General features: G+C 47.3%; 1 protein-coding gene across 1 annotated transcript in view; it reads right to left on the minus strand.

Annotated features, from left to right (window-relative positions):
- Positions 1–27,735, minus strand: part of CTNNBL1 (catenin beta like 1) — a 160,277-nt gene that overhangs the window by 60,172 nt on the left and 72,370 nt on the right. Inside the window, exons 8-11 of the mRNA XM_075528770.1 lie at positions 25,273–25,345; positions 24,970–25,028; positions 23,422–23,570; positions 4,858–5,039 (exon numbers count right to left, since the gene is read on the minus strand). Of these exons, the coding sequence (XP_075384885.1) occupies positions 4,858–5,039; positions 23,422–23,570; positions 24,970–25,028; positions 25,273–25,345 (463 nt within the window). The remainder of the gene's footprint in view (positions 1–4,857; positions 5,040–23,421; positions 23,571–24,969; positions 25,029–25,272; positions 25,346–27,735) is intronic.

A 27,735-nucleotide genomic window follows, 5' to 3' on the forward strand; every position in this document is an offset into this window, starting at 1 on the left:
AAGATTACCTTTCAAAGAACATTCAAATGCTATCTCCTTTCTTAAACTTTCTTGCATCCCAAGGCATTTACAATCATTAGGATAACATCTAATGACATCTAATAATGTCTGAGTCCTCAGCCCAAGCAGGGCAAAGAGGCCTTGTGGCTGAGGACTCCGCACAACTGAGAAGAGGTGTCCTGACTGAAGAACTGTATCCTGAGCATTTCTGATCCTGAACTGTAATCCAGTTAACTTCCCTAATACACCCCCGGTTTGTGACACGAGCATTGCAACAAAGTGTCAAACCCAGGAGCAGCGAGAGTGCTGTGGGAGGCATCTGATCTCTTCCTCATAGGTATTGACTTTGTCTGCTGAGTGTGATTCTCCTTTCCCTCTGTACAGTCAGAGGAGGGCAGGCCCTGCCTCCTAGTCTTTATTCCTGATCGCTGAAGGAGCAAATGTGCACTTTGTTTTGTTTCCCTGGGCCTGTCACATAGTAGGTCTCTGTAGGGTTGGCCTGACTGTCCCGGCATTCGCACAGCCCCACATAGAGATGTTAATGCTTCTGCTTCTCTCAGCTAAACCTCTCCTTTCTGTCCTGACTGCAGGTAGGGGCTTGCCATTCTCCTCCAGCTCCCCTGAAAGGTAGCGCGGGAGCTTCGGGCCCCTCCCCTGTCAGGAGACCAAGACGCACAGGGCAATGCCCAACCTCGGCAAAGGAGGGGCATCCCAGCTTCACTTAGGGCTCTTCAGATGACATGACACTAGTCTTTAAAGTAGTGACCTGCTATCAACTTCTGTCACTGCTGATGAGGTCACAAACGTGTGCGAAAGTCAGGCCTACCTTGTGCTAAGTCACCCCCTGAAAGCTCTTAACAGCCTCCGGGGGAACCATGTTAAAACAGCGCAATTAACGGGAACTGCTACAAACTCAATAACTCACCTACCTAATGAAGCAATACAAGGAAAATTGGACCTCTTTTAATAAGAATTTTATAAAGAGACAAGAAGTAAAGGTCAAATGCCATTCCTGGATCCCAGCGCTGTTCTTCTCTCCACTTCAGAAGCAGTTAACACCAGGGAGACAATGAATTCTGGTGGCGTTCCTTACACAATCAAGGAGGCGGCCAATCGCAAGATTGCACCCAAGGGCAAATGATTTCTTTCCAACCCATCCCCCAAGCTAAGCGCCTCCCCTGATCTATTTCAGCAGGTTTTATTATGCAAACCTGAATGGATTTCAATTACAATCATTCTTCTCTTTCTCTTGCTAACTCACAAAAGAAGAACTAAATTATAAGCAATTCTAGGCTATAATAAGGGCTGGTTTTGCTTTTCCCTCCCCTCCCTCGGGGCCACCCTCGGCTAGAATTTCCCCTCTCGCACCCCCCTTAGCAGGTTTTGGGAACGCAGCTGCTTTGGTCCTGGCTCACTGCTGAGCTGATCATGGCTCCCGACCTTCCCACGAAGCACGGTGGTGCTTCATTTTCAAGGAACACTTACACACCAACCCCGGCACGGGCCGCCTCTCCGCCCGGCCTTCCCAAGAACCTGCTAGAAGGATGCGCTGACTAAGGGCAGGGTGGACAGGACTGGAGAGAGGTTTGGCAGAGAAGAGTCTGGGGACTTCTGGGGTCTGTGCTAAGCATTCGAATCTCACCTGACTCTCACAACCACCCTGTGTGGTCAATTCTGGCTTTACTCATTCTGCAGCCAGGCAGCAAAGGCTGAGTTTCGGGACTCGCCCAAGAGCACACAGTGTATAAGGAGCAGCACCTCCGTCTGTAACTCCCTAGGTTACACTGCTACATCAGGGGCCTGCGGCAAGCCCTGAGTTGGGATGGGTTGAGATGAGGCCAGAGGGAACGCCAAGAGGCGGCCTCAGTGGAGCGTCCTTCATTAACAGGGCATATGAATCAGGAGGCAAAAAGACCTGACAGCGGCAAGAGGAGTGGGTAGTGAGATCCACGGGTCTATGGGCCCAACTCTAAGGGGGTGCTCCTGCTACAATCTCTAAGTCAAAGTCACAGAGACTTATGGCTAGCAACCTACTTGCTTCTGCTTGCAAACAAACCAGCCTGAGATCACTTACTCCAGGCACACGACTCACATCCATGAATCCAAACCGGGAAGGGTAGGGCTTTCAGGGCTGGGGGAGAGCCCCAAACCAATGTCTGTCTTCAACAAAGCCAGTACACACTTACTGTGCACCTACCGGATGCCAGGCATCGTGGTGGGTGCTGGCACCACAGGTGACTAGCCATTGGTTCCTGCTCTCAGGGAATTCATTCTCCTAGGAATGCCAGACATTGAAAAGCCGACCACACAAATAGCCATTTACATACTGTGATTTTAAAGGCTACAAAGGCAAAGCCCTGGAACCAAGAGTCCTGAAATAGGAGGTTCTAAGAGTCTGAAGCAGCCGTGATGGCACAGTAGATTAAGTGGCCAGGCTGCTATCAAGGCCAGCAGTTCAAATCCACCTGCTGCTCTCTGAGGGAAAGACAGGGGCGTTTGATTTCGGCTTGGTAGCCCTCTGGTGCAGTTCCTACTTTGTCCTGTAGGGGTTGCTAAGAGCCGGAATGGCCTCAAAGGCAGTGGGTGTCCTGGTGTGCCCTCACTGTGTGCTTCCCCAGGATGCAGTAAAGGGAAGCGTGAGGTAAAAGCGGGGCAGGAATGGCTGGGCAGGTTTGTATCCAGTCCGGGTGGTTGTCAGGCTCTACGCCCTCTAGTGTAACACATGAACCAAGTCCTTCCAGGTCAGAAGGTCCAGCACCTGGAGGGCAAGAGAGAATACCAGGTTCCCCTACATATCAAGACCAGACAAAGAAAGCTTGCACAATGTGCCCTTGGCCTGCTCCGCCTCATTCTTTCTCACCCTGCCATTCCAGGCCAAAGGGCCAGCTTGCCAGGAGCGAAGGGCCGGCAGGGATGGGAGAGGCCCAGGGCTGGGCTGTCCCTGGGGACTTCATTCGCGCTCTGGAGGCTGAGCATTCAAGATGCAGCGCTCATCTTCGCCAGACATTCCAGCCCAAACGCACCTTCTAGGAACTGCCTTACCAAGCCATTGCCCTCACTGATCTAATGTTATCAAATGCCTAATGCGGGTACTCCAAAGCAAATGTACTGTTACCAGCACGCCGCCGGGCACATCTCTCAGAAGCAAAACGGCTGCTCGCTGAATCTGTCACTTCTTCTCCGCACCATGCAGGGGGCAAGAGCCTGCTAAGGGTCACTTTCTTTTACTTTTTCTCCAAGCATGCTTAAGAGGCAGAATGGAGTCTCCCTGTGGGACCCAGCAGGTCAGCCCCAGCATAGTCTTGGAGGAGTTTCCGGGATTAGAGGGCACAGCACTGACGACGGGGGCCTGGATCTCAGAACGGAAAGGGACAGCTATCAGCCTTCCAGTTACTCGCCCACTTGCCTCGTTTTCCCAGCCAGGCAGGAAGCCACGCAGCTACACTGAAGGTCCACAGCTAGTCCGTTGCAGAGCAACGGCTTGGCCCCTTTCTTGGCGGAGACCCTCACCTAAAAGAACAAGGTTACCACTGCCACCGCCTGCAGAGGGGGCGGCACCTGCAGAAGATGGCACACAAGGCAGCTGGGCAGCGGATGTGGCCGGTTCTCATCGAACAGTGACTGTCCCCCAAACGTATCTCCTGATCTCCAAGAATGCTCCATTCCCTCCCACAGCACCTGATCCAGCCCCGATTTCCCCCTGGTCCAGAAACCTGAGCAGCAGTGGGTTGCCGTGACATGGCTGCTGTCCAGTCAGGATCTGATCTGAGGCGGCCAGGACTCTGTTTACCCGTAGATCGCTAGTCAATAGTCCTGTTCAGGGCCAGCTCCTCCTTTGCCTGGGGGCCAGGCTTTCTGCTGTCCCCGGGGAGTGGGCCGATCAGAGACAATTATCACAGGAGGACAGGTTAGACCCCCTTCTCTGGGACTAGGAGTTGGAAGCGACTCAGCAATCCAAATGTGTTTGAGAAGAGACACATGGGAGCTCTCCAAGTGTGATCTAGGAGGGCTAAAGATCCCACAGAGACCCCCTCAGTCCATTCTCCCAATCACCACCCAAACCGCAGGACAAATGCTTCTCCGCGGAGAGGACCCAATCTGCCAGCCCATCAGCTAGGTTCCCCCCTCATGGTCCCTCCCCCAGACTCCAAGAAACCACCCAACCATGTCAATTCCCTGGTGCCCGTGGCTCTGGGCCTCTGCGTCCGTCCGGCAGACCTGTCAGGGCCCATAAATTGCTGGCTGCCCAGATGTGCGGCAGGGTGGCTGTGTTGGGGGTGGGACGCAGCAGGCCGCTAGACACCAGCAGGGAGAGACTGGCCTCGCGGTAATGACCCTGGCAACAGCATTGCAATTCATGGGCGTGTTTTGCAGGGAGTGTGCGCCATCAGGGAGGAGACCCATAAAAGGGGGAACCTGGGCTGTAAATAGTTTATCCCGGCAGTTCCTGATGTTGGCTGAATCATACTTTAATACAGAAATACATGAAAGTGCTGCTCCGGAGGTGACAGGTGCTGCCACCTCATTACTCTTTTCAAAAGGGTCTTCCATCAGAGAGACACCTCACTACAAATTACAGCAGAGAAAACAAAACCCTCACACACACCAGGCTTATTAACGGGCCAGAGGGAAATGACACCACCAAGATTCAAGGGGGTGGACAGCCAGCAGGACAGCGGTCCTCAGTGCCCTGGGGGTTCTGGGCTGAAAACCAGGAGAGAGGAAGGCGCTCTTCCTCCCAGGGTTCCCCCTCGGCAAATGCACCCCCAAACTGTTCTGTTTTGTTCCAAATGGCTCTCCTTTCCGCCATCTGGCCCCCTGTGCCTCCCCCCAGCGGCCTCCCCTCGGGGACTTTACCTTCATGCTCCTTCTCAGTGGCCCCCACTTTCTTGATCTTCCGGGGAGACTTCATGAACAGGGGAAAGATGGTGCGCAAGCCAAGGATATCCACAAACTTGTGGCAATTGTCCGTGCCCTCGGGGCCAATCATGGCGTGGTCCAGCACTTTCAGGGCACTGCTCCTGGAAATCTTCTTTTCCCTGGGGACACAGAGGGCTCATCTGAGGTGTCTCACTGGGACAAGTGCAGTTACAGGGAGTTCCCCTCAGACAAGCGGGCTAAGGGGTGCCCTCCCTGACAAAGACCTCTTTAGAAATTAGATAGCAACCAGGTAGAAAAGTGAAAACAATAGCAACAGAAAACAACAACAAAACCCCAATACTATTTTTAAAAAGAGTATTCCTTAGGCGGCTACAAAATAAAAAACGCTATTATTAAGACAGGGTGAAAGTCATGCCTCTTGCAATGCTGAAAGATAAGCTGATCTACATTTTCTTAAATTCAAACATTTGTATTAGGAACTTAAAAAAATATCATGGCCATGTGACCCCATTCCACCCTGCAGATTTCTTATCATAAACGAAAACCAACCAACCAAATAAATAATAAAAGAATTTCACGTTTGTACTCAATCAAATAAAAGGTGGAGGGGTGGGGGGTGGAAAAGAACAAACAACCCAACTTAAATGTCCAACTACAGGAAGGATTCCAAACTATCACGGCCGCCGCCCTAGGTCCTCCCTGACTCACAGCACCCCTACAGGACAAGGTGGAACTGCCCCATAGGGTCTCTAAGGCTGTAACAATCTTTACAAGCGCAGAGTGCCTCGGCGCCACTGAGTCCGTCCATCCAATTCATAGCAAGCCCACCCAGGGCTCCCAGGCTGTGACTGGGACCCACACTCAAACCCAAACCACTGCCATCGAGCCCATTCCTCTCACAGCGAGCGACCCTGCGGAGGGCTGCTGGGCTCTCTAGCTTTAGGGAGATGGCTGAGGACGACAGTGCTCTGAAAACGGTGTCTATGGAAAACATCGGAGATCTTCAATATCAGCTGCTGGGGAAAACAAAGTTTCTGATTCAGCAGGAAAGAGGTGGTGGGTTTTTTTGGTTATTGTTGTTTTGCATTGAGATGAAATTCAAACCTGGAAGCTGGACCAAAAACATCTATTTGTTTTCACGGCAGCTGGAGGTTTGCCTCCTGCTTTACAAGCCTGGCTACCCAAAGGTTATGTGTCGGGCAGGCGGTCAGGTGGGAGGAACGATTTCCTCAATCGTTCAGTCACGCAGGAAAGGCCTTCCTGAAAGGGGTGGCAGTCATCACAAGCAGCACCTTCAGTTGCCACTCAGCACGCATTCAAGCCATTTCACAGATAACACAGAACTGCCCGCAATACGAGAGGCACTGCCTTAGCCATCTCTCTCTCTCTCTCTCTCTCTCTCCCTTCCTAAGCAAATTCAACAAACAAAAGAGTTTAGAAGCACAACCCTTCTTCGGATAGGCAGCAGGAGACCCATTTAAAGGGGGGCTGTAATTGCGTATTGATCACCATTTAGGCAAGCTGCATGGAGGTGAACTTTGGAATATTCATTGGGCTTAGGTTCAAGCTTTCCACAATCAATAGCTGCTTGGCCTGGCTTTCTTGGGTTGACTTTATTTGAAATATTTATTCTACTGGAGGACAAGTAGTTTATCTTAGTCTTGTCTGGGTTCATCAGGCTGTCGATCATGTCAGGACCAGTGTGAATGCTAGCCTCAATAAAGTGGGGTGGGGCGGCCGGTGGGGGGTGGGGGGCATGGATGACTGAGAGTCAGACAGTTAGAGCTCCCCAGTCGGCTAAACTGAGCACTCTCAAGTAGGGGAAGGTTTCTCTGCTATAGTTTTTATTTGCTCAGTGTTATACAAAAAAGCACTTTGGCCATGGACATAGGTCCCAAGCAGGTTTTTCTTGGTTCATTTGCTCTCTCATCCAGTATTTATGGGGTACCTAACAGGACCTAGATATAATGCTAACCATAGAGGGACAAGACATAGGGGAGGCGTTTGAGCAACTTGGCCCAGTGGCAAGAAAGACGCGCAAATGATGGACACACTGAGAAAGGCTAACTACTGCAGCGGTGGTGAGGTGCGCCCAGTGTAGGATGCGAACACAGGGAGTAAGGCTGCAGTGCAAGGCATTATTGCATGTGGCTTCCCTACCACAGCCTTTACTCCTCCCACCAAATCATAGTTTCTGAAGGGTCTTGTAAGAAGGTGGGGGAAGACACTGATTGGGTCATATGATTGATTGCTCAAACAGGTTGTGTGGCTGCCAACCTGCAACCTCAAAGCACTGGTGAATTTCAGCCGCCACTCTCACGCCAGGGCTCCTAACGGACAGCACACATCATCAGAAAATGACCCGGAGGAGCTCACAACATAGCACAAGTGTTATCAAAGTGAGGCATGCATAGAATCACCAATCAACAGGAGCAGAATATATCTTCTTTTCAAGTGCATGCAGAATATTTTCACAAAACAAGACTGTCTTCTAGGCCCAAACCAAATCTCAGTCCATTGGGAAGGATTGAAAACACAGAAAGCACATTCTTGAAACACAATGGCATTAAAGTAGAAATCAATCATGTATTGGAAAATGCCTAAATATTTGGAAACACGTTTTAAAGTAACTCGTGGGTCAAAGATGAACTCAAAAGAGAAATTAGAAACTATTTTGAACTGACTGAAAGTGAAAACTCCAAACCAGTCTCACTGCCTTTGCGCTGATTCAGACCCTGTGGGTTAAGAGTGAAACTGTGTCTGTGCGTCCCAGACAGCCTATCAGAATGTGTGGGACGTCCTTAATACAGTCATTAGAGGGGACTTTCGGTATTAAATGGAGGCCTGGGGGCCTCGTGGGTACTGAGCTAACAGGCCCAGCAGTTTGACTCCCCCTGCCCTCCCATAAAGATCAGTCTCAGAACCCCAGCACAGTCCCACCCTGCCCTGTAGGTGGCTATGAGCTAGAGTTCCGTCGATGGCAGTTGTTGTTTGTTTTTAGTAATATTAACCATGTATCAGAAATTAAGATCTCAAATCAATGGTCTTAATTTTCCCATCTCTAGAAACCAAAAAAACAGCAAATAAAACAAAGTAGTCAGAAGGAATGAAATGAGGATCCGATAAAAAGCGCCGAGACAAGTAATACTAACATAAAACCCAAACAGAAAAATAGTTGAGAAAAATGAGTGAAAACAAAAACTAGTTCTTTGAGAAAAATCAACGCAATTGATAAACCTCTAACAATGGAGGGGGGAGGGACACACGAATTAACATGAGGAATAAAAGAGAACATCTCCCTACTTTAACACATATTAAAAGGATAATAAGGGAATATTCATAAATAACTTCAAGCCTATAAATCTGACAACACAAGTGAAATAGACAAATTGGCCATGTTCACTCAAACAGAAAAGGATAATTGGAAAAAATAAATTGATAAAACATATGTGGGGCAATAGATTACATCTATAATATATAAAGAACTCTCTAGTCAATTAAAAAATAGGCCAAAATGAAAAAACAAAAACCTCTGACCAGCTATTTTTCTAAAAAAGATATGTGAATGGCAAGTAAGCAAATAAAGAGATGCTCAACATAATTAGTCACCAGGGAAATACAAACTAAAACCAGAATGAGGTCCCATTACATGCTTGCTCCAACCAAAAACTGCCCTCACTGCCATTGAGTCGATTCTGACTCACAGGACCCGATAGGACAAGGTATCACTGCCCCTTTGGGTTGCTAAGGCTGAAACTGCTTACCAGGATAGAAAGCCTCCTCTTTCTCCTATGGAGCAGCTGGTAGTTTTGAACTACTGACCTTGGAGTTAGCAGTCCAATATGCAACCCACTACACCACCAGAGCTCCTACATGCTGGCTAGAGTGGCTTCAATAAAAAAAGACTGGCCACATCAAGTGTTTGGGAGGCTATGCAGTAACTAGAACACAGCTGGTGGGGATGGAACAACGATTGTGGGAAATAGGCAGCACCTTAAAAATGCTAACTGCACACCAGTGTTTCCCAAAGAGGGTGATCCCGCCCCCCACTCCTGCCCCCAGAAATACAGGATCGATCTGGGGTGGGGGCTCCCAAAACAGATACCTATACGTTATTCTGACTTATGGGCTATAGTACAAACATTTTTAATTGCTGAGGGGGGAGGGGGCGTTTTTTTCTGAAAACATGTGATAAGTCTTTTAAGTTTGGGAACCTATGCCATTCACGAAGCAGATAACCTAGCCATCAACTCTTACGTATTTGCCTAAGAGAAGTAAAAGATGTATCCACCCAAAGATTTCCACATGATTATGCATAGCAGCTGTTAATATCTAGAAGGCCAAATGTCCAACCATCAATGACTAGACAACTGTGATGGAGCCAGTCAAGAGAATAGTACTCACCAATGAAACAGGAACAAACTGTAATTGTGGGTGCAGACCCATCAAAACTCCTTAGGTGGTATATACTTTAAACATGCGCAATTTAAGTACATGAGAGGATGAAAAGCGGCCCAGTCTGGTGGAAGGGCTCAGGCAGGTCTCCCATCACCTTCCTGCTAGGTAATCTTGATTCAGTGAAGCTGCCTTCTCAGCCAAGCACTTCCCCATTTATGAAGAGGTGGCATCAGCCTGGAGGGCTGTTGGCAGGATTACACTGTGCTTCTGAAATGTGTTTCTGGTTCCTAGAGAACATGTGCAAACTACTATTATCCATCTAAGAGAGAACAGCAATATTCAGCTTGGAGGGAAAGGGAACGTTTGTTGTTGGACAAGCAGCAAGCACGGTGTGTGTGCAGAGCCTGGAGCAGACACTGTGCATGGCCCCCAAAGATCTGCATGATTGAGTTCCAGGAAACGGAAGGCCGGGAGAGAAGACTCTAGCTGTTACAGATCAACCCCCAAACTGTAACGAGCCACAAAAATAAAAATGAGGCCTGGTTCGGGCCTTCAAATGATCATTAGGAACAAACCAAGGGACAACAAAGCAGGAATCAAGGAAATACAAACCTACGATTTAAAAAGAAGAAATTTCTCAAGCTGTCACAAGCTCACATCCCAGAACTGGGCCAGCAAAAGTCTGCCTGTAGGCATTTAACATCCCATTGTCATTTTAATTTTTCTTTGTCTGAAGATTAGGGAGAATCTTCCTGTAGACCAGTAGTTCTCCACCCTCCTAATGCCTAGACTCTTTAATACAGTGCCTCATGTGGTGGTGACCCCCAACCATAGCATTATTTTCGTTGCTACTTCATAACTGTCATTTTGCTACTGTGATGAATCGGGCGACCTCTGTGACAGGGTAGTTTGACCCCCACAGGGGTCGATACCCATAGGCTGAGAACCTGCTGTAAACCTGTAAACCTTCCGTTTTAAAGGGGAGTTGGGGGGTGGTGTGTGCTTCCCGGAATGGATCTGTCTGTGGCCCAGTCTTTCTTTTTTCCTGCCTGCCTTTACAGTTCACAATCGGGAAGGGTTCACTGTATTTCTGCCACAAACCCAAAGTTGCATTTGCACACATCCCTTGGGATCACGGTCGTCTCGTTTCCTTTCTAACTGGAACAGGGTTTTACAACTGAAGTAATAAGCTCCGTGTCAATATTTTCAAGGAAACTGACAATGTAATTCTTCTGCAGCCTCCTGCCTTTGTGGCTTCTTAGAGAACACTGCGTCTACTTTGATACGAGGACACACCGTTAAAAAGAACTCGGTGGTGGCAAGAAGCAAGTGATTTAGAGTACAGGCTCTCATTAAACCTGATCCATTGGAATCTTGCTTCTGTAGCAACCGTCCTACCAAAGGAGACACATCTGTAGCCAAGAACCTGGGGACTGCCACCTGGGCTCCCTCCAGGTACAACGTGGCTGTCATTACAGCTCTGTCCTCCTTTCCGGCGAATTCTCAAAAATGGCGACCTCCTTGTACGGAGGATCGCAACATGTTTCTGAGTTAGAGCCTCTGAACTGTCATTAAAAAAATGTACAAAAGGCATTACTTCCTTGAGTTTCATTTTTTAAAAACTACGCCTGAATTAAAAAAAAAACATACCCCTTGATTCTCCACAGTCAGTCTTGGCTCTGCTGCTGGCAGCCGAAGCCCGTGGCAGCCCTGCTGACGTGACAGCAGGAGGGGAGCTGCCTGAGCCGTTTTCCACATCACCAGGCTCTCGCTAGCTTTCAGGCCAGTGTGTGCTGCTGCCTAAGAGGCTCTCTGCCTTCCGCCCCCTTCATGACTCTTGCTTCCTTTCTCAAGCACTCAAACGATCAAGTAAGGAATTCCTTTGTTGTGGTCCGTGTTCTAGGCTAGGAACCCCTCCCCGTCAGTGTTCCCCTGTAGAGGCTGGCCTGTTTTTGTGATGCTGGAAGCTGTGCCCCCCCACCAATGTTTCACATGCCAACGGGGTGAATCCTGGTGAACCGGTTTCAGTGGGGCTTCCAGACTAATAACAGTAGGGTGCTGAGGGAGGACTGGCTGGTGAGAGAAAGATGGAGGGAATCAGGTGGAGCTGGATTCTCCTCCCTTGCGTGGCCAGAGGAGGTTAGATATTTATGCCATTTACACCAGGCTGAATTCAAGGCACTGGCAAAAACAAGGCTCCGGCCGGGTTGACAGGATACAAATTGAGATGTTTCAACAACGTATGCAACGCTGGAAACGCTCCCTTGTCCATTTCGGGATGTTTAGGCCACAGCTCCTAGGCTAACTGACTGACAAAGACTCCCATCTGTGCTCATTTCAAAGAAAGGTGATTCGACAGAATTCTTGAACAATATCATATGCAAGTAAAATTCTGCCGGAGATCGGATAAAAGTGGCAGGACACATGGCAGGGACGATATATCCAGGGCGCAGCATGGCACCTATGAAACACATGATTATCCTCTAGTTCTTTAATATTTCCTCCCGCTACTATTATGGTCTTGGTTTTACCTCATTAACCTTGCTAGACCTGCGGATGCTCATTTGTATAATGATTGTTTGACAGATAAACCCTTCAGAAACAGTAATGGGAGTAACGATTCCGTGAGGGTATGGGAAGAGAGGGGGAAGGAATAGCAGAATTGTAGGTGAATGGATACATTGGCTAGTGTAGGATGCGGCAATAAAATTAGATCTCATATAATAACAAGGGCTCATGAGGGTAGGATGGGGGAGGGAGGGGATGAAGGGGAGCTGATAATAAAGAGTTCAAGAGGAAAGAAAATGTTCTGAAGCTGATGGTGGCAGAAGTTGTACAATTACGCTTGATCTTGAATTATGGATTGTTATACTATCTGTAAGAGCCCCCGATAAAATGATTGAAAAAAGAAAAGCAAGGGGTCATATAAGTTAAAAAGAAATCAATAAACATTGCCAGTTTTCAACAAAAAAGTGACAGGAGCAATACAACAACAGGGAGCTGGCAGAAACTGGGCGCAGATTCAGAATACATGGAACGAGGGTTATCACTGACGGCATCAGGTGGGTCTTGGTGAACGCAGACTTACGTTTTATTGACTATACAAAAGCATTTGATTGTGTGGCTCATAACAAGCTATGGATGATATTGCCAAGAATGGGGATTTGAGAACACTTATTGGTGCTCATGTGGAACCTGTACACCGACCAAGAAGCAGTCATTCAAACAGGTCAGAGATGCTGCCTGATGGTGTTGCAGTCTTCCACTATTCTCACTCAGTGCTTACGCCGAGCAAATAATGTGAAACAGAATGCAGCATCCAGACTAGAAGCCAGCTTAGTAACAACGCCCAACATGCAGATGACACACCCCTGCTTGATGAAAGCCAGGAGGATTTGAAGCACTCACTGTGGAAGAGCAAAGCCTACATAGATGGATCACACCTCAACAGAATGAAAACAAACACCTCGGAAACTTGCCCAATAAGCAGCATTATAAGCCCAAAAAGATCGAAGTTGCTAAGGATTTCAATTTACGCGGATCCACAATCAAGATGGCTGGAAGTAACAGTCAGGAAATCAAATGACATATCTCACTGGGCTACTCTGTAATGACTTCTTTATCATTAAAGAGGAACGGTATCACTTTGAGGACTACACTCTGCCTGACCTGAGCCAGGATATGGATACAGACATATAAAATCATTTTATCAGGGGCTCTTACAGCTCCAACAATCCATACATGCATTATGTCACGCACATTTTACATACTGAGCTAGTTAGTTTGTTGTGCCAACCTGGCCGATAAACACATGTGGCGTTAATTAGAAGGAGAAGGGATAAATGGCTAAGTGGGCCTCACCTTTCCAGTTCTCTGGTCTCTTGCTTTGTGATGGTCGAACCAGGGTGCAGTTGCCTTAGCCAGTCCCCTGATTCAACTAACAAGGCTCACTTCCTACAAGACATCCCCAAGGAGAAGTCGCATGGACCTACCCCGATGCAGCCCTGGGTGCTGGAGCAGCCGTGTAGAAACCCCTGCCAGCGCTGAGATGCTTACACACTCACTGATTCGGGTTTCCTCCTGCAGTTGGCATCATTGTGTGTGTTTTGTGAGATGGAGGAAGACTTTGTGGATTGGTGTCGGACATATGGGTTGGACTTGTGAGCTTGGGCAGCACTGAGTTGGGATGTTTTCTCGATGTGCACTTAACCTTTACATAAAACTCTCTCATACATGAGTTTCTGCGGATTTGTTTCTCTGAAGTACCCAGACTAACACACATATGCTGCCATCATCCTTTTCAAAACATTTTCTTTCTACTTGAGCCCTTGGTATCAGCTCTTTTTTCCTTCTCCTTCCTGCACCCTCCCATCTTTGATAAATTATAAATGATTATTTTCATATCTCACACCAGTCGCTGTCTCTCTTCATCTATGTTTCTGTTGTTCGTCACGTTGGATGTGTGTGTGTGGGGAGGGGAGTGTGCACAGTTAAAACATCGGTCATTGTGATAGCTTCCCTCTTCGCCCCCCACCTTCTCCCTATCCTCATGGCATCACTACTCCCATTATTGCTCCTGAGGGGTTTGTCTGTCCTGGATCCCGTGTGCTGAGAGCTCTTATGTGTGCCAGTGTACATGCTCCGGCCTAGCCAGAGTTGTAAGGTAGAACTGAGGTCATGATATTGGGGAGTTGGTAAGAAGCATTAAAGAATCAGAGGAATGCGGCATGTTTCATTGGTGCTATTGTGCACCCAGGCCAGGGTATTTTCAGTCACCTTGCATGCATGCAAAAGCCATGCCATGAGTAAGACACCTTTAAACGTTGCATCTGGCGACGCATACTGAATACAACATAGACTGTAGAAGGACACACAGATCTTTGTTGGATGAGCTCGTTAGAAGCAAGGATGGCCGGACTTCATCTCACACACTTGAACATGTCATCCATCCCCGGAGAGGGGCACCACGCTTAGTAAAATACAGGGTCAGCATAGAGGAAAAAGACCCTTGGGGAGATCGAGTGCTATGCTGGCTGCAACAGGGGGGACAGCAATGAAGGTGGGCTAGTCCACGGCTGTGTCTTGTGGTGCTGCACATGGGTCCTTGTGAATCAGACCCAACAAGAAGAGACTAGGAGAGCGACCTGCACGTTTTCCGTTATAAAATATCAGCTCAACAAACTCTTCTTTTCCAGGATGTCTTCATCTGTCCTTCAGCAGAGGGAGAGGGGGAAAAACAGCAGCGGACTAGCTTTCCTCTTATTGATTCTGTCAAGCACTGTGAAATCCAGACACTCAACTCAGGACTGGAAAAAACAAGATGTTTCACCTGACAATGCAACTCACATCTGAACCAATGGGCAGTCGAGAGACCAAGCCTGTGAGGGAGGCGCAAGGACAAGCCACCAGTCAGACCTCCAGTAGCAGTTCGGAGAAACAGGAGCGGGGGCCAATCTGCATAAAGGCCTCCTTTGAACTTTGCACAGCAAACTTCCAAGAAACCAGTCGCTATGCTGTGCCCCCGAAATAGCCAGGGGTCGGATGGAAGAATAGGGTTGAGAACCTCAAGTGCCCCAAAGGTGAATAAACTGAAGTACTGACACTTGTGCCGGCTCAGCTCTGAAGCCCAGCGTGTCCGTGGGCCAAACTGAGCTGCCAAGGGCAACATGCCCAGGACCAGAGCCGACTCGGATTCCGGCCTCCCTCGAGTCCTTTTCTGCTCCTCGTCTCATGCGCTAAACTCTCTGACAGAAAAACAGGCCTACCTATCCTCAGGCAGGAGATGCAGCTCTTAGCAATGTGGGTGCTAATACGCCACTCTCTTTCTATCCGAGCAATTCGCCTTCTGACGACCCGTTTCTCAGATTCTCTCATTCACTGAGCAAACCTTTACAGTGCAGCTTGAGAGCTGAGCCAGTGAGTCACCACGATGGAAGACAAGCGCTGATACAGGCAGATGCCACAGCAGCAGAGGCCATCAGTCCCCAGCACATGGGGGGGGGGGGGGAAGGGGGAAGGGGAAGAGCTGGGACAGCTTTCTAGGAAGTGACAAAACTGCAGAGAGCTTGCCTCCAGAAGTTTCAACGTGAACACCAAGGGCCAGTCACTCGGAGAAAATAATGTCAGGCGTTCAGGAATCCAAGATACTTGGGTTCGGAGAACAGAACGTCAATATGTGGGAAGGGGGGATGGCACCAGGAGAATGGCGCAGCTGCGGCTCCTAGAGGAACTTGCTACTATGTGGCATGCACACAGAAAACTAAAGTTCCCTGTCTGCAGCAACCTCCGCCCTGCAGGAATCTGCCAGAGATGAACACAGGGAAAGAGGGGCGGCCCCTGCGTCAGGTTCTCCAGGCTTCGTCAAAACCAGACGACATGTCCCTTTGGCCACATCCAGGCAAATCATCACGGTCTTCCCGTGGACGGAAAGGGAGGGGCGCTGTTCAAAGAGATAAGTCCTACGAAGGTGGAAGGTCACCATGGCACAGCTGGGAGAGGCCATGGTGTGAGCCAGCTCACGGGGGCACTGCTGTGAATAAACAAGCTACAGGTGAGATTCTTGCCACGAGGATTAATGAGCACAAGGAAGACATTGAGCACGTTGAGAGCTCAAATGGATTCCTGGAGCGCGTGCAAGAGAACGATCAGAAAGGTGCGTCAACTCCCTGATGCGCCAGCTCGCTACATCTGGACAGACACAGGTGGGGAGAGCCCACTACATCTGGACAGGCACAGGTGGGGAGAGCCCACTACATCTGGACAGGCACAGGTGGGGAGAGCCCGCTACATCTGGACAGGCACAGGTGGGGAGAGCCCGCTACATCTGGACAGGCACAGGTGGGGAGAGCCCGCTACATCTGGACAGGCACAGGTGGGGAGAGCCCGCTACATCTGGACAGGCACAGGTGGGGAGAGCCAGTGGAAAGGTCACTGACTTGCTAGAATCTGCTCTTTACACATTCATGGCACAAGAGGTGCAAAATAGAGATGTCAGCAATTTGGTCATTGATTGTTGTTGTATAGAAGTACGGTGGAGGGTGTAGGAGGCCTGGTAGGGCATGATCAAGGGCAATATAACAGAGGAATTACTGAAACACAATGAAAGCTGAGCATGATGGTGGGACAAAAGGAAAGTAAAAGGAAATAGAGGAAAGAACTAGGAGGCAAAGGGCATTTACAGAGGTCTAAATACAGACCTGTACATATGTAAATATATTTTTGTATGATGATGGGGAAATAAATCTATGTGCATATATTTATAGGTATATTATTAAGGTAGCAGATGGACATTGGGCCTCCACTCAAGTACTCCCTCAATGCATGAATACTTTGTTCTATTAAACTGGCATTCCATGATGCTCACCATCCTAACACATTTGCTGAAGACAAAGTGGGTACATAAGCAAATGTGGTGAAGAAAGCTAATGGTGCCGCGCTATCAAAAGATACAGCATCTGGGGTCTTAAAGGCTTAAAAGTAAACAAGTGGTCATCTAGCTCAGAAGCAACGAAATCCACATGAAGGAAGCACACCAGGCTGTGTGATCACAAGGTGTCAATGGGATCAGGTATCAGGCATCAAAGAACAAAAAATCATATCATTGTTAATGAGAGGGAATGCGGAGTGGAGACCCAAAGCTCATCTGTAGACAATGGACATTCTCGTACAGAAGGGTCACAGGGAGGAGACGAGCCAGTCAGGGTGCAGTGTAGTACTGATGAAACATACAACTTTCCTCTAGTTCTTTCAATGCTCCCCCCTCCCCACTATCATGATCCCAATTCTACCATACAAATCCAGCTAAACCAGAGGATGTATGTACCCTGGTACAGATCAGAGCTGGAAACACAGGGAATCTAGGAAAGATAAACCCCTCAAGACCAATGAGAGTAGTGACACCAGGAGGGTAAGGGTAAAGAGGGATGGAAAGGGGGAACCGATTACAAGGATCTACATTTAACTCCCTCCCTAGGGGACAGACAACAGAAAAGTGGATGAAGGGAGACATCGGACAGTTTAAGACATGACAAAAGAAGAATAATTTATAAATTATCAAGGGTTCATGAGAGGGGGAGGGCAGGATGGTAGGGGAAAACTGAGGAGCTGATACCAAGGGCTCAAGTATAGAGAAAATGTTTTGAGAATGATGATGTCAACAAATGTACTCGACACAATGGATGGATATATGGATTGTGGTAAGAGTTGTACGAGCCCCCGATTAAAATGATTTTCAAAAAGACAAAATTTTATTTTAATTAGAAATTAATTTCACAATATATATAAAATTAAAAAAAATAAGTATGGTGTCCTCACCCCAAAAGATGTAGTATTTAATGCATACTTTTGTTTCCTCATTTTTGCGAAAGAATAAATGTTTTTTGTTATTAAAATTTAGTGCTTGCTGGAAAAGTTTCCGTTTTTAGAAGGGTGACCACTAGGAGGGGAAAAGACCCACAACAAACCAAACCCCACTGCCACCCAGTCAGTCCCAACTCACACATCCCAACACATTATTTCAATCATGAAGGGAAAAACAGCCTCATCTCTCTGCCAGAAAAGATACAGGAAGAATAATTTTCAAATCTCCACAGAAGAAAAAACATGGTGAATGAGTCTCTAAACACATGAAAACCAGCAAAGCAAGCCGTCAACCAAACTATCGGGACACAACAAACAAACAAACAGGAAAAGGGGCAGAAATCCTCGTCTTTACAATATAAGCAAAGAGGAAATCCAGCTTCCCAGGAACACCAACTGGCTGGCTGCTGTGCTAAAGAGGCAACTGCAAATTCAGCTCCGTACAGACAAACTCACACACTAGACTCTGAAGTTCCATCTCCTTAACAAGCCCCACGTAAGAACAACAAAGACATGGAGCGCCAAGGATAAAGTGATGAGGCGGACACACGACATACACACAGCTATTAAAGAATCCAAAACGAGCCTGCTGCGTGCAAGAATGTTGGCAAGTTTATTCTGGCAAGGTGACCCAAGATTCCGATCAAAGTAATTCATGTACTTGCTGAACAGCAGTTCGAAGATAACAAGTACAGAAAGTCAAGGATGAGGAGAGACACACCACAAAAATTCCCACCCAAAAATTCCATAGAAAATGCGCATTATGAAAAAAAGTCACCGTGCATTTCAAGACTGTTTACCACCCAAAACAAGCTCACGTTGGCTTGTTACAACAAGGCCAAACAGGATCTAGATTGAGGCAGGAAGACAGGTAAGGCATACATTTCAAGAGTCCCTGGTTATCAAAGCATCATAAATTCTGCTCAAATGGAGGCACGAGTAAAATATCACATTTATGGTGAAACCAGGTGTGAGAATGGGGATATTATCGATACTTTACAGAAGTCTATGGGATCACTGCCCCAGCGAGAATAGACACAAAGCATGTTTTTTTCATTTAAAACATTTTATTGGGGGCTCATACAACTCTTATCACAATCCATCCATCCATCCATCCATCCATCCATCCATCCATCCATCCATCCATCCATCCATCATCCATCCATCCATCCATCCATCCATCCAGTCAAGCACATTTGTTGCCATCATCATTCTTAAAACATTTGCTCTCCACTTGAGCCCTTGGCATCAGCTCCTCATTTTCCCCTTCCTCGCCGTTCTCAAATGCATCACTCGTTTTATTTAAGCACGGATTCGGCAGTGTTAAAGATGAAGCCCATCAGGCAGAGCATGCACATCAAACACTAAGGACATAATCTAGTTCATGTCCCTAATGGAAGAGGACTGACGACAGCAGAAACAGGAGGCAACACCACAGACATCGCAATGGGTTCAGCTGACAAATTCTGACTTAAAAAGGACAAAAGCGACCTGAAGTTAGAGGGGAGGGTAGAGACAAAGGCACACAAAGCAAACACCAAATAGAAGTCTAAAATCAAGAGCCAGATCTTGTGGGAAAGAAATGGCCTTGCAACAAAACAAAAGACAACAACAATCCCTTCTAAAGAGTTAGACTGAGGGAGAAAGTTGACAAAGTTGAATAAGTAACATTAGGAATTCTTAAAAAGGGGCATTACGTACAGGAAAGAAAAAATGCATATTTTATATTCTGGAAAGCTGTATAAAATTGAAAAGTTTCTAGGAAGAAATATACAAAGAGGTTGCAAATTGTTCATGAAAAAGTTCCATTAACGTTCCCTTACTGCTCTTGGATTAGAAAATTCACTTCGGGGGAAATATCTATTCTCTCAAAATGGTCAGAGACTCAATGTCATGCTAGCCAAAGCCTCGGCAGAGTTTGGCCTTCTGACACCGATGGCTTGATTCTAAAAGTTACATAAAAAGACACATGGATACACCGACTTGCAACAGTTTTAAAAATAAGAATTACCGTGTATATACCTGAGTAAAAGCCGGCCCGAATATCGGCTGAGGCACCTAATTTTACCACAGAAACTGCATTAAAAATGTGCTGGAAAACTTGGCTTATACACAAGAATATATGGTAAGTTGGAGGACTCACATCCCTGACCTGAGTCTTACTATAAAGTAATAATAGTAAAGTTAGTGCCGTCTTGGCAAAAACAGACCTGAGGATCATCAGAACTCTCTGAGGTGATAGAAACACTCTGTGTGTATTTCCATACAGCTGCCTGGAGCCACGTGTGAAGTATGGCTAGTTCAAGTGAAGAACTAAGCTAAAAAACCTTTTAATTTTAAGAAGTATTTTAAAATAAGTAACTAACAAAAAGGTTTTCAATTTGGTTATTGGAAAATAATTTGAGTATAGGAATTTACTTTTTCAATTGTAAATTTTATGTGCAGGTGAACATATACCATTTGAACAGAAATGTAACTGTAAAATACACATTGGATTTTGAAGACTGGGGGTGAAAAATAATGTCAAATGGCTCAGCAACAATGTCAATATGAATCACATGTTAAATGATCTTTTTCTCCACTCCCCCTCCCCCCGCCAGATATTTGGCTAAGTAAACTATGCAGGCGCTTCTGGAAAGCTTTAGTTTCGGAAAAAAATCCATTACCTTTTCATTCCATTTTTTTCACACCCTTTCAAAGTCCCTTCATTTATTATTAAAACCGACTTCATCTGTTTCTTTTAACTCTTTAAAATGTGGCTGCTACAAAATTTGAAGTGACCTGTTGTGCTCACCTTGTATTTCTACTGGACAATGCTGGTCTGTCTCTTGACTGGGATGGAGGAAGTCAAGTCACATGTATCTGTCAAAAGCACAACTGCACACAGAAAATGGGTATGCTTAGTGCATGCCACCTTATGCCCCCATAAAGTTGAAAAAAGATACTGAATTGGGGGTTGTAAGCATGTGTGCACATCTATGCGTAAGTGCGAAGATGTTGTGTGTTTATAACTATTTTATTTGTGACCCCCTTGATAAAAACAAGGGGGGGTGCACAGATGTCAACATACAAAGGTAAAAGTTCCTCAAATCTGTGTTCTAGGATTCCAGTAGGCACTTCCCTTTTAAGTTACTAAATTAACTAGTACTACAGTAATTTAGTTTTTGCCTCCTCTACTAGCCTTTGAGCCTTTGTTATTTGTCCCCGTGGAAATGTAGCACCTAACACAATACCATAACAGTGTTTCAATAGCAACATGCTTATGATGTGGAAGGAACTGTCTCAGTTACTTTACAGGTGGTGTTAAGTCCCGTAACATCCCTACAAATCTGGCATTATTTCTCCCCATTGGTCTGATGCAGAAACATGGTGGTAAGAATAAGAGCTACACCCCCAAAGTCACATCACTTCAGCCTCGAAGCTTATCATTCCATCCCTCTCTGCTGAGAGGGACTTTTATAGTTTGATGCATGACCGATTGAAGTAAAGATTCATATTGGGTGTTACAGCTCCCACCTCTCCCAGGGCCTTTCTCTTGGCAGTCAGAAGATCGGAGGGGGCGGGGGGAGAGAGAGAATAATAGTCCCTTCCAATTAAAATTTCCACTTGGGAGTCGGAAGAAGAAAAATAAGAGAGAACAAAAAGCATGGGAAAGACAAAAAAGAAAGTGCTGAATCTGCTAATATGGCTAATTAATGCAAGAGAATTAATCTAACAGCAACTTCTGCATTAAAAAAAAAAAGCTAGGAGGTCGTAGAGAGGTAGGGTTTCCCAGTCGTTTGGAGATCCTCTCTTAAATTCCCCATTTCTGGCTATTTATTCAGTGCCCCAAACTGCACGTCACCAAGCCTTACACTACGAGAACACATAACTTCAGATCTGCGCGCAGCCATCGGAAGGCACCGGCAGCTCCGGCCTGGAGAAGGCAAGTCCCCGCGCAGTGCAGCTTTATGGTTGGAAGGCCCAAGAAGTCAAGTGCGCTTCCTTCCCATGCTGTTTGCTTGGGTGGAGGTGGGTCATTCCAACAGAAGGACAGGCGATTAAAACGTTACAGCAGACAAACAAAAGGCCCAAGAGAGGACAGCTAGCAAAACTCAGCTACACACTGAAGGCCTCGGAGTAATTTCCCTGCTCCTCTCTGCAATCCCTCAAAGGAAGACTTTCAATCAATCTAAGGCCTGATGTCCACGGTAGAAATGAAAACACACACTGCATCGTTAGGCCCATGCGAGCCGTTACAGAGAACAGCTTTTCAACACGCATGCCTCCACAATCTGCAGTGCAGAACGAGTTTAAAAGGCAACGGTGGTCATTGTAGAATTTCTCATAATAGCAAAATGTTGAAACTAACCTCAGTATGAACAACAGAAGACTCCTAAGCGAGCTAAGTACATTCCCTTTAGCCATTGGGCAGCGAGTGGTAACTCTGCTGGAGAGTACGCCGCGGCGTGGGAAACCTTTACTCACTCAATGTGTGGACAGCAATGGCAACTTTAAAAGCAACCCATGACACGTGGGACAGGCCTAAAAACAAACAATTATAGAAAAAGAACAGAAGAAAGCCAACCCAGAAAGAAGGGCTGTGTCTTGGTACCTGAGTTTGCACGCAGCTTCTTGCCTTCCCTGTGAGCCCAGCACTTTCCCAGGCCCCGAGGGACGTGTTCACAGCAGGTTTGCATGTTTCTATTCTCAATTACAGAAAGAAGTATACGTCCACATATCGTTTTAAATTCTTCAAATAGATACCTTACTCTGACAGCATTTTCAATGCATGTAAGTTTCAAAACCGCAAACTCGGGCTCAATTTCCTGCAGGATCGTTCCACAATGATTTAAGTCTTCCAATCATGCAAACAAAACAAAACACACTGGTGCCTCTCCAGAACTTACCCGACACTCTGGTTACTCCGTGCCCTCTTGGCCCACTCCAATTGCTTTCCTACCCACATTTCTCAAAAAAGGAAGAAAGCCAGGGAGGGCGGGAAGGGAGGGGCTGCCGCTCTTGCTTCCAACTTTAGGACTGTGACTATACTGAGATGCCGCCCTCTTAAGTCTTTGCCGGAATTGAGAATTGACAATTAAATAACAAAGAAAGTACTATGGAGAAAGCTTGGGTCGCCTGGACACATTCCATAGCTCCTGTGCTAGGCGTACCACACACAATCCGTCGTTGAATTAATAAAGGGGGAAGGGGAGACAGTGATATTCTGCTGTGTATGACAAAAATACGGGATCAATAAATGGGTGTGACATACAAAAGTGTGGGCTAAGGTAAGACAGTAACACGGGATAAGCTCGGACGTTAACCACTAGATTCCCCCAAATCAATGCACTCCGGGAAGGGCAAGCCAGGTGACAGCTCCCTGCAGTGGGTAGTCAGATTAGCAGTTGACCCCAGAGGGAAATCAACGTTGTATCCACCCTGCATCACCTTAGGCAAGGAGCTGTGGGGGCGCAGTGCTTCAGCACCTGGCTACTGTCCAAAAGGTCGCTGGGAGAAAAGGCTTGGCAACCGTTCCCAGGAAGATGACAGTCCGGGAAATCCTCCTCTGGGACAGCTCTACTCTGTCATGCACCCTCACTCCGACTGGAGTCGACTCGGCAGCACCATCAAGAGCAGTGGCAGCAGCCTCACCTCACGTAGAAGTGACGCACGTACACACAACTGAAGATCTTACTGCCCTACGTAGCTGGGACACGCACCACGGGCACTTGTTCTTGACTCCAGCTGACCAGTGAGGAGCCAGGCAAATGGAGACGGAGAGCAGGGAGATGAGAAACTCACCTGAGCATGAGGTTCATCAGCTGAAGGCCTTCACCCTTCAGAAAGCGTTCCCGATTGGAACTGAGCATCAGGCAGGAGCAGAGCGCGTCAAACAGATTCTCCATCATCTCCTGCTCCTCAGCTGTGCTAGGATTGTGTCTTTTAAACACCTGTCAAGCAGAAGACAGCAGACAGCAGAGAGCCATGAGGGAATGTCTGTAACGGCCATCATCCAGCACGTCACAAAGCCGGCCGGCCACAAGGACCCCATGCGTGAAGACGTGGAACCACATCAAGACCCTTCGCATCCACTTCCACTAGTCTTTGACTCCCAGGCATTCAGTCAGTGTAAACGAAACACACACACAAACACATCAAAACACTCAGCTGACCATTGGCTTTATGAGTAATCGATAGTTTCTGGAAGAGATTAAAAACAGAACCCCAAACACTTTTATTTCAACTGTAAAATATAACATGACCTGCAAACGCACAACAGACACAGGCCACCATGCGAACACAGGGAGCAGCCTTGCAGGGGGTGGGACCCAGGTGAAGAAACAACCCTGCCAGGCCCCGCCCACTGCCTGACCCAGCCACTGCCCTTTCCTACCACAGCCCAGCATGGGGTAAGTCTTGGCTCAACAGAAGGGAGTGTTTCCTCGTCACACGAAGGATTGAAAGCAAAAGTGTGTGTTTGCCACAGATGTGCCGCACGGTGATGGTGGTGGTGGTAGTGAGGACCGTTTAAAACAGTATATGCACACCCAGACAATCGAATACAAAATGATCAACCATCTATCTGGCAGGAGCAAGACTAAGCACCTTCCCAGACCTGGAAGCGGATTCACATGGAAAAATTCTGCTGGGGGTGGAAGCCAAGCACTTGGGCTGTTTGCTTGAGAGCAGACGGTGTATGCAAACTGAGATCTCAGACACTCCAACACTCTCAAGTTCTCATCCAAATGTTCTATTCTCAGCCTGGTTTCTGGAGAAGCGCAGATGAGGTTTGTTAGGAAAAATCTTCACACCCTTTCCAGCATGCCAGCCGAAAGACATTCCAACTGGATCTACATCTTTCATGGCACGCAAGCGGCAATTTCCCATTTCTCCTCTCAGGCTCTGGTACCACCTCTCAGGCTCTGGTACCATACGCCCTTCCCAAGCCTGGCTGGTGCTCGGGAACATGGGCTTCTCTGGACCGTAAATGAACTGACTGCATCTCAGTGGCAGATTGAAAGGAATGGAGCAGAGGACTTTGGGAGTGGGTTGACTCTGTACGTAATTGGGTATTTTGGATCCAAGAACATACAATTAGACTGACAAAAAAAGTGCACACCAGAAAAAGTGCACACCAGAGAGACACAATGACATCCAGTGGCAAAAAGCAAGGGACTAAGAATAGGAGACAGGCCATGTCCCTCCAATGGAACGTCATCCTACCAGCAGACTTCCTACCACGTTGGTCTCATCAGGCAGCTGGTTCCTGCCCACCAGTTCCAGCTCCACCCCCCATTTAGGGCAGCCCCCCCATCCTCATGGCAGATAGGAAGCAGAAGAATTACTCACTGATAACTGCTGAAGAAGCACATCGATTCCATCCAGCTCCCCGAGCAATTCCCTGTTTTCTAAAAGGGGCGGAAAAATAGAGGAAGGGGGAAAAAAAATGAAGCTAACTGTCAGATTTTACAGCCGTCTAACACTGATACATCAGCAAACAAAATCAATACAGCTTGACAGAGTACAAAAGCTGCACAGAGAGCATGAGGGGGAGCAAGGCGATGCCAAAGGCAAGAGAGCTTGCTGTCATGATCTGAGATACGCCTGGCTCCGTCCCAACAGAACATCAATACCGAGAGGAGCCTCACTCACCGTCGCTGTTCTGCAGCAATATGGCCAGCACTTCGCTACAATACAGCTTGTTGCCATCGAAAGGCATCTTTGCCTGTGGGGAGAGAGGAGAAAGGAGAGAAAAGGTTAGGGGACTTGCTTCCTTCCCCAGGGCAGACTTTTCACCAGGACGGGATCTGAGTTAGCGAGGAGGAGAAAAAGGTATGTGAGGGGGTGCTCTCCAGCGCCGAGGCTCACGTCTCAGAGTCAAGCCCTGGGGGGAGGGCAGGTACACACGAGGACGCCCGCACACCGCAGGCCCAGACACGCAAGGCCCTCTGTGACGTCTGCCTAGGTTCCCTCTTTGGGTACTTCAGAGACCTTGAGGTGCTCAAGATGCGGACCAGTTGAGTGCCTGCAAGGTATGAAGTTTTAAGGCAATCTGTCCCCCACCCCCTGCAGCCTCCTTTCACAGGTTACGATCATCAAAGTAGACCCCAAATTAACTGGTACGCAACCAGAGAAAAGAGAGTCGTCTCTTGTTTGGAGGAACCAAATGTATTTATCACTAAGTAGTTCTTCCCTTTTTAACAATGTTTAAATATTAATTTGAAATAAACCTACTGTTCCTAGGCCATAAGCTGCCTACTATTTAAAAAGGAAACCACATTAAATATGCAAAAATGTGTTAATATTTTAACACCCAAATTGCTACCCACAATTCTTCCCCGGCTGCCTGTTCTGCTACTTGGGAGCTTCAAAGGGGACACATCAACTGCAGGGACCGTCTCTCCCGGCCGTCCACAGGGCTGCTGAGTCTCACCATTCACAGTTCATCGTGGATAAAGGGGCACAGAGAGGAGCAGACCCCGGGACATGCTTTACTTCCGGGACCTGCAATCCTTACAGCTTGCAGGCACATAGACAACAGCTGTCGATCTGCAGCAGCCTTGCCACCTAACCCGTGCTTTGAAATGACAAATCATCCTGTGCCTGGGAAGGACGGGGCAGTGTTTATCTTGCAGTGACCACTTCCATCACCTCAGCGCCATTCACAGGTCTGCTCGGACATTGATTTTGTACTTAAGAAGGGAGAGAGGCCCCTAATGAAGCAAGAGCGGCCTCTTTCCCGTTCTCTGCTCATGTCTTCCTCGTCACGTCCAAGTGCACCCCACAGGGTTTCAGGAGGCTGAGCAGGCATGACCCACCTTAGAGGAAAGATCTATAAAGGCGCGGTCTTACGTGCGCTGACTGCACGGGATTGTGGCTCCCTAGGTAAGCCGGGGGGCTGGTGCCAAGACGCGCAGTGGGACAGCCTCGGCCTAAATGCGATCTGTGATGTGTTTCACTTTCAGAAAAGCTGTTTTACAAAAATCAAAGCACAAAGGTGAGGAGCCCAGGAGCGATCCCCCATCTGAACCAAGGCGCTGCTAACCCAATTACTGACTCAAGTCAGGCGAGTTTCAAGTATTGCTGCTATTAATTTCAAGGATAACTCTACCACCAACGTCCAGGCCGCTTGTCAAAGGCCTAGGCTTTTGTTTGAAGCAACACATTTATTGATCTGTTACATTTGTATGTGTGTGTTAAAGTTCACAGAACAGATCATCAGCTGTACCTTCAATACATAATGTTTCACCTTAATCCCTCCAGTATAGCCGGCCCACTGCACCCCTCCCTGCGCTTCCTGTCTCCATCTCTCCTATTCACAGTCCTTTACTCTGCTGCCCCCTCAGTCCCTACTGGCCAACTGTTGTGAGGTGTGCACCCATCGATGGGGCCATTATTCCCCTTACAGACCTGTCGATTGCTTGGCTGAAAATCAGACCCAAGGGTGAGTTCAACTCCAGATCCCAAGGGCTATATTCTTGGGGATTCCACAGATCTCTAACTGACCCGCAAGCCTAATACCCCTTCATGATTGTAAGTTTTGTTCCACATCTTTCTCCCATTCCACCAGGAGATTCCCATGTGCTCCTTTCCCAAGCAATTGGCAGTATTAGCTGGGCCACATCGAGTTTTTCTGGTCTCGGGGTTGTGGTGGTTACATGGTCTATTAGTCCATTGAAGTAACTGTTTCTGTAGGTCTTCAATTGTCATTACTTTAATTTCTTCTAAACAGAGAGAGACCAATGTCTGCATCTTAGATGGACATTCATGAGCTCTTCAGATCTCAGTGGCAATTCACCTAAGTAGGATGAGGACTTTGTGGACCAGAAATATGACACATTTAAATGAAAGAAACCAAAAAGCATCAGGCAGTGACAATAATGGTCTTTCTGTGATTCCAGTGCCTCTTTGTCTTTTAGCTGATTTTATAAACTCTTGTCCCCGGAGTGTGCGTGACCTTTCTTTCTTTCGATCTACATTTGTTGGGCACATACCGGATACCAGGCACAGAATTAGGCACTCCAGGAAACAGGTAAATTATACATGAACTTTGTCCTTTCATTGTCAATAGCATTTAAATTTTTTATAATGAATTAAAATTTGATTCAATTACAC

Source organism: Tenrec ecaudatus, chromosome 12 (assembly GCF_050624435.1).
Source record: "Tenrec ecaudatus isolate mTenEca1 chromosome 12, mTenEca1.hap1, whole genome shotgun sequence".
Taxonomy (NCBI): Eukaryota; Metazoa; Chordata; class Mammalia; order Afrosoricida; family Tenrecidae; genus Tenrec; species Tenrec ecaudatus.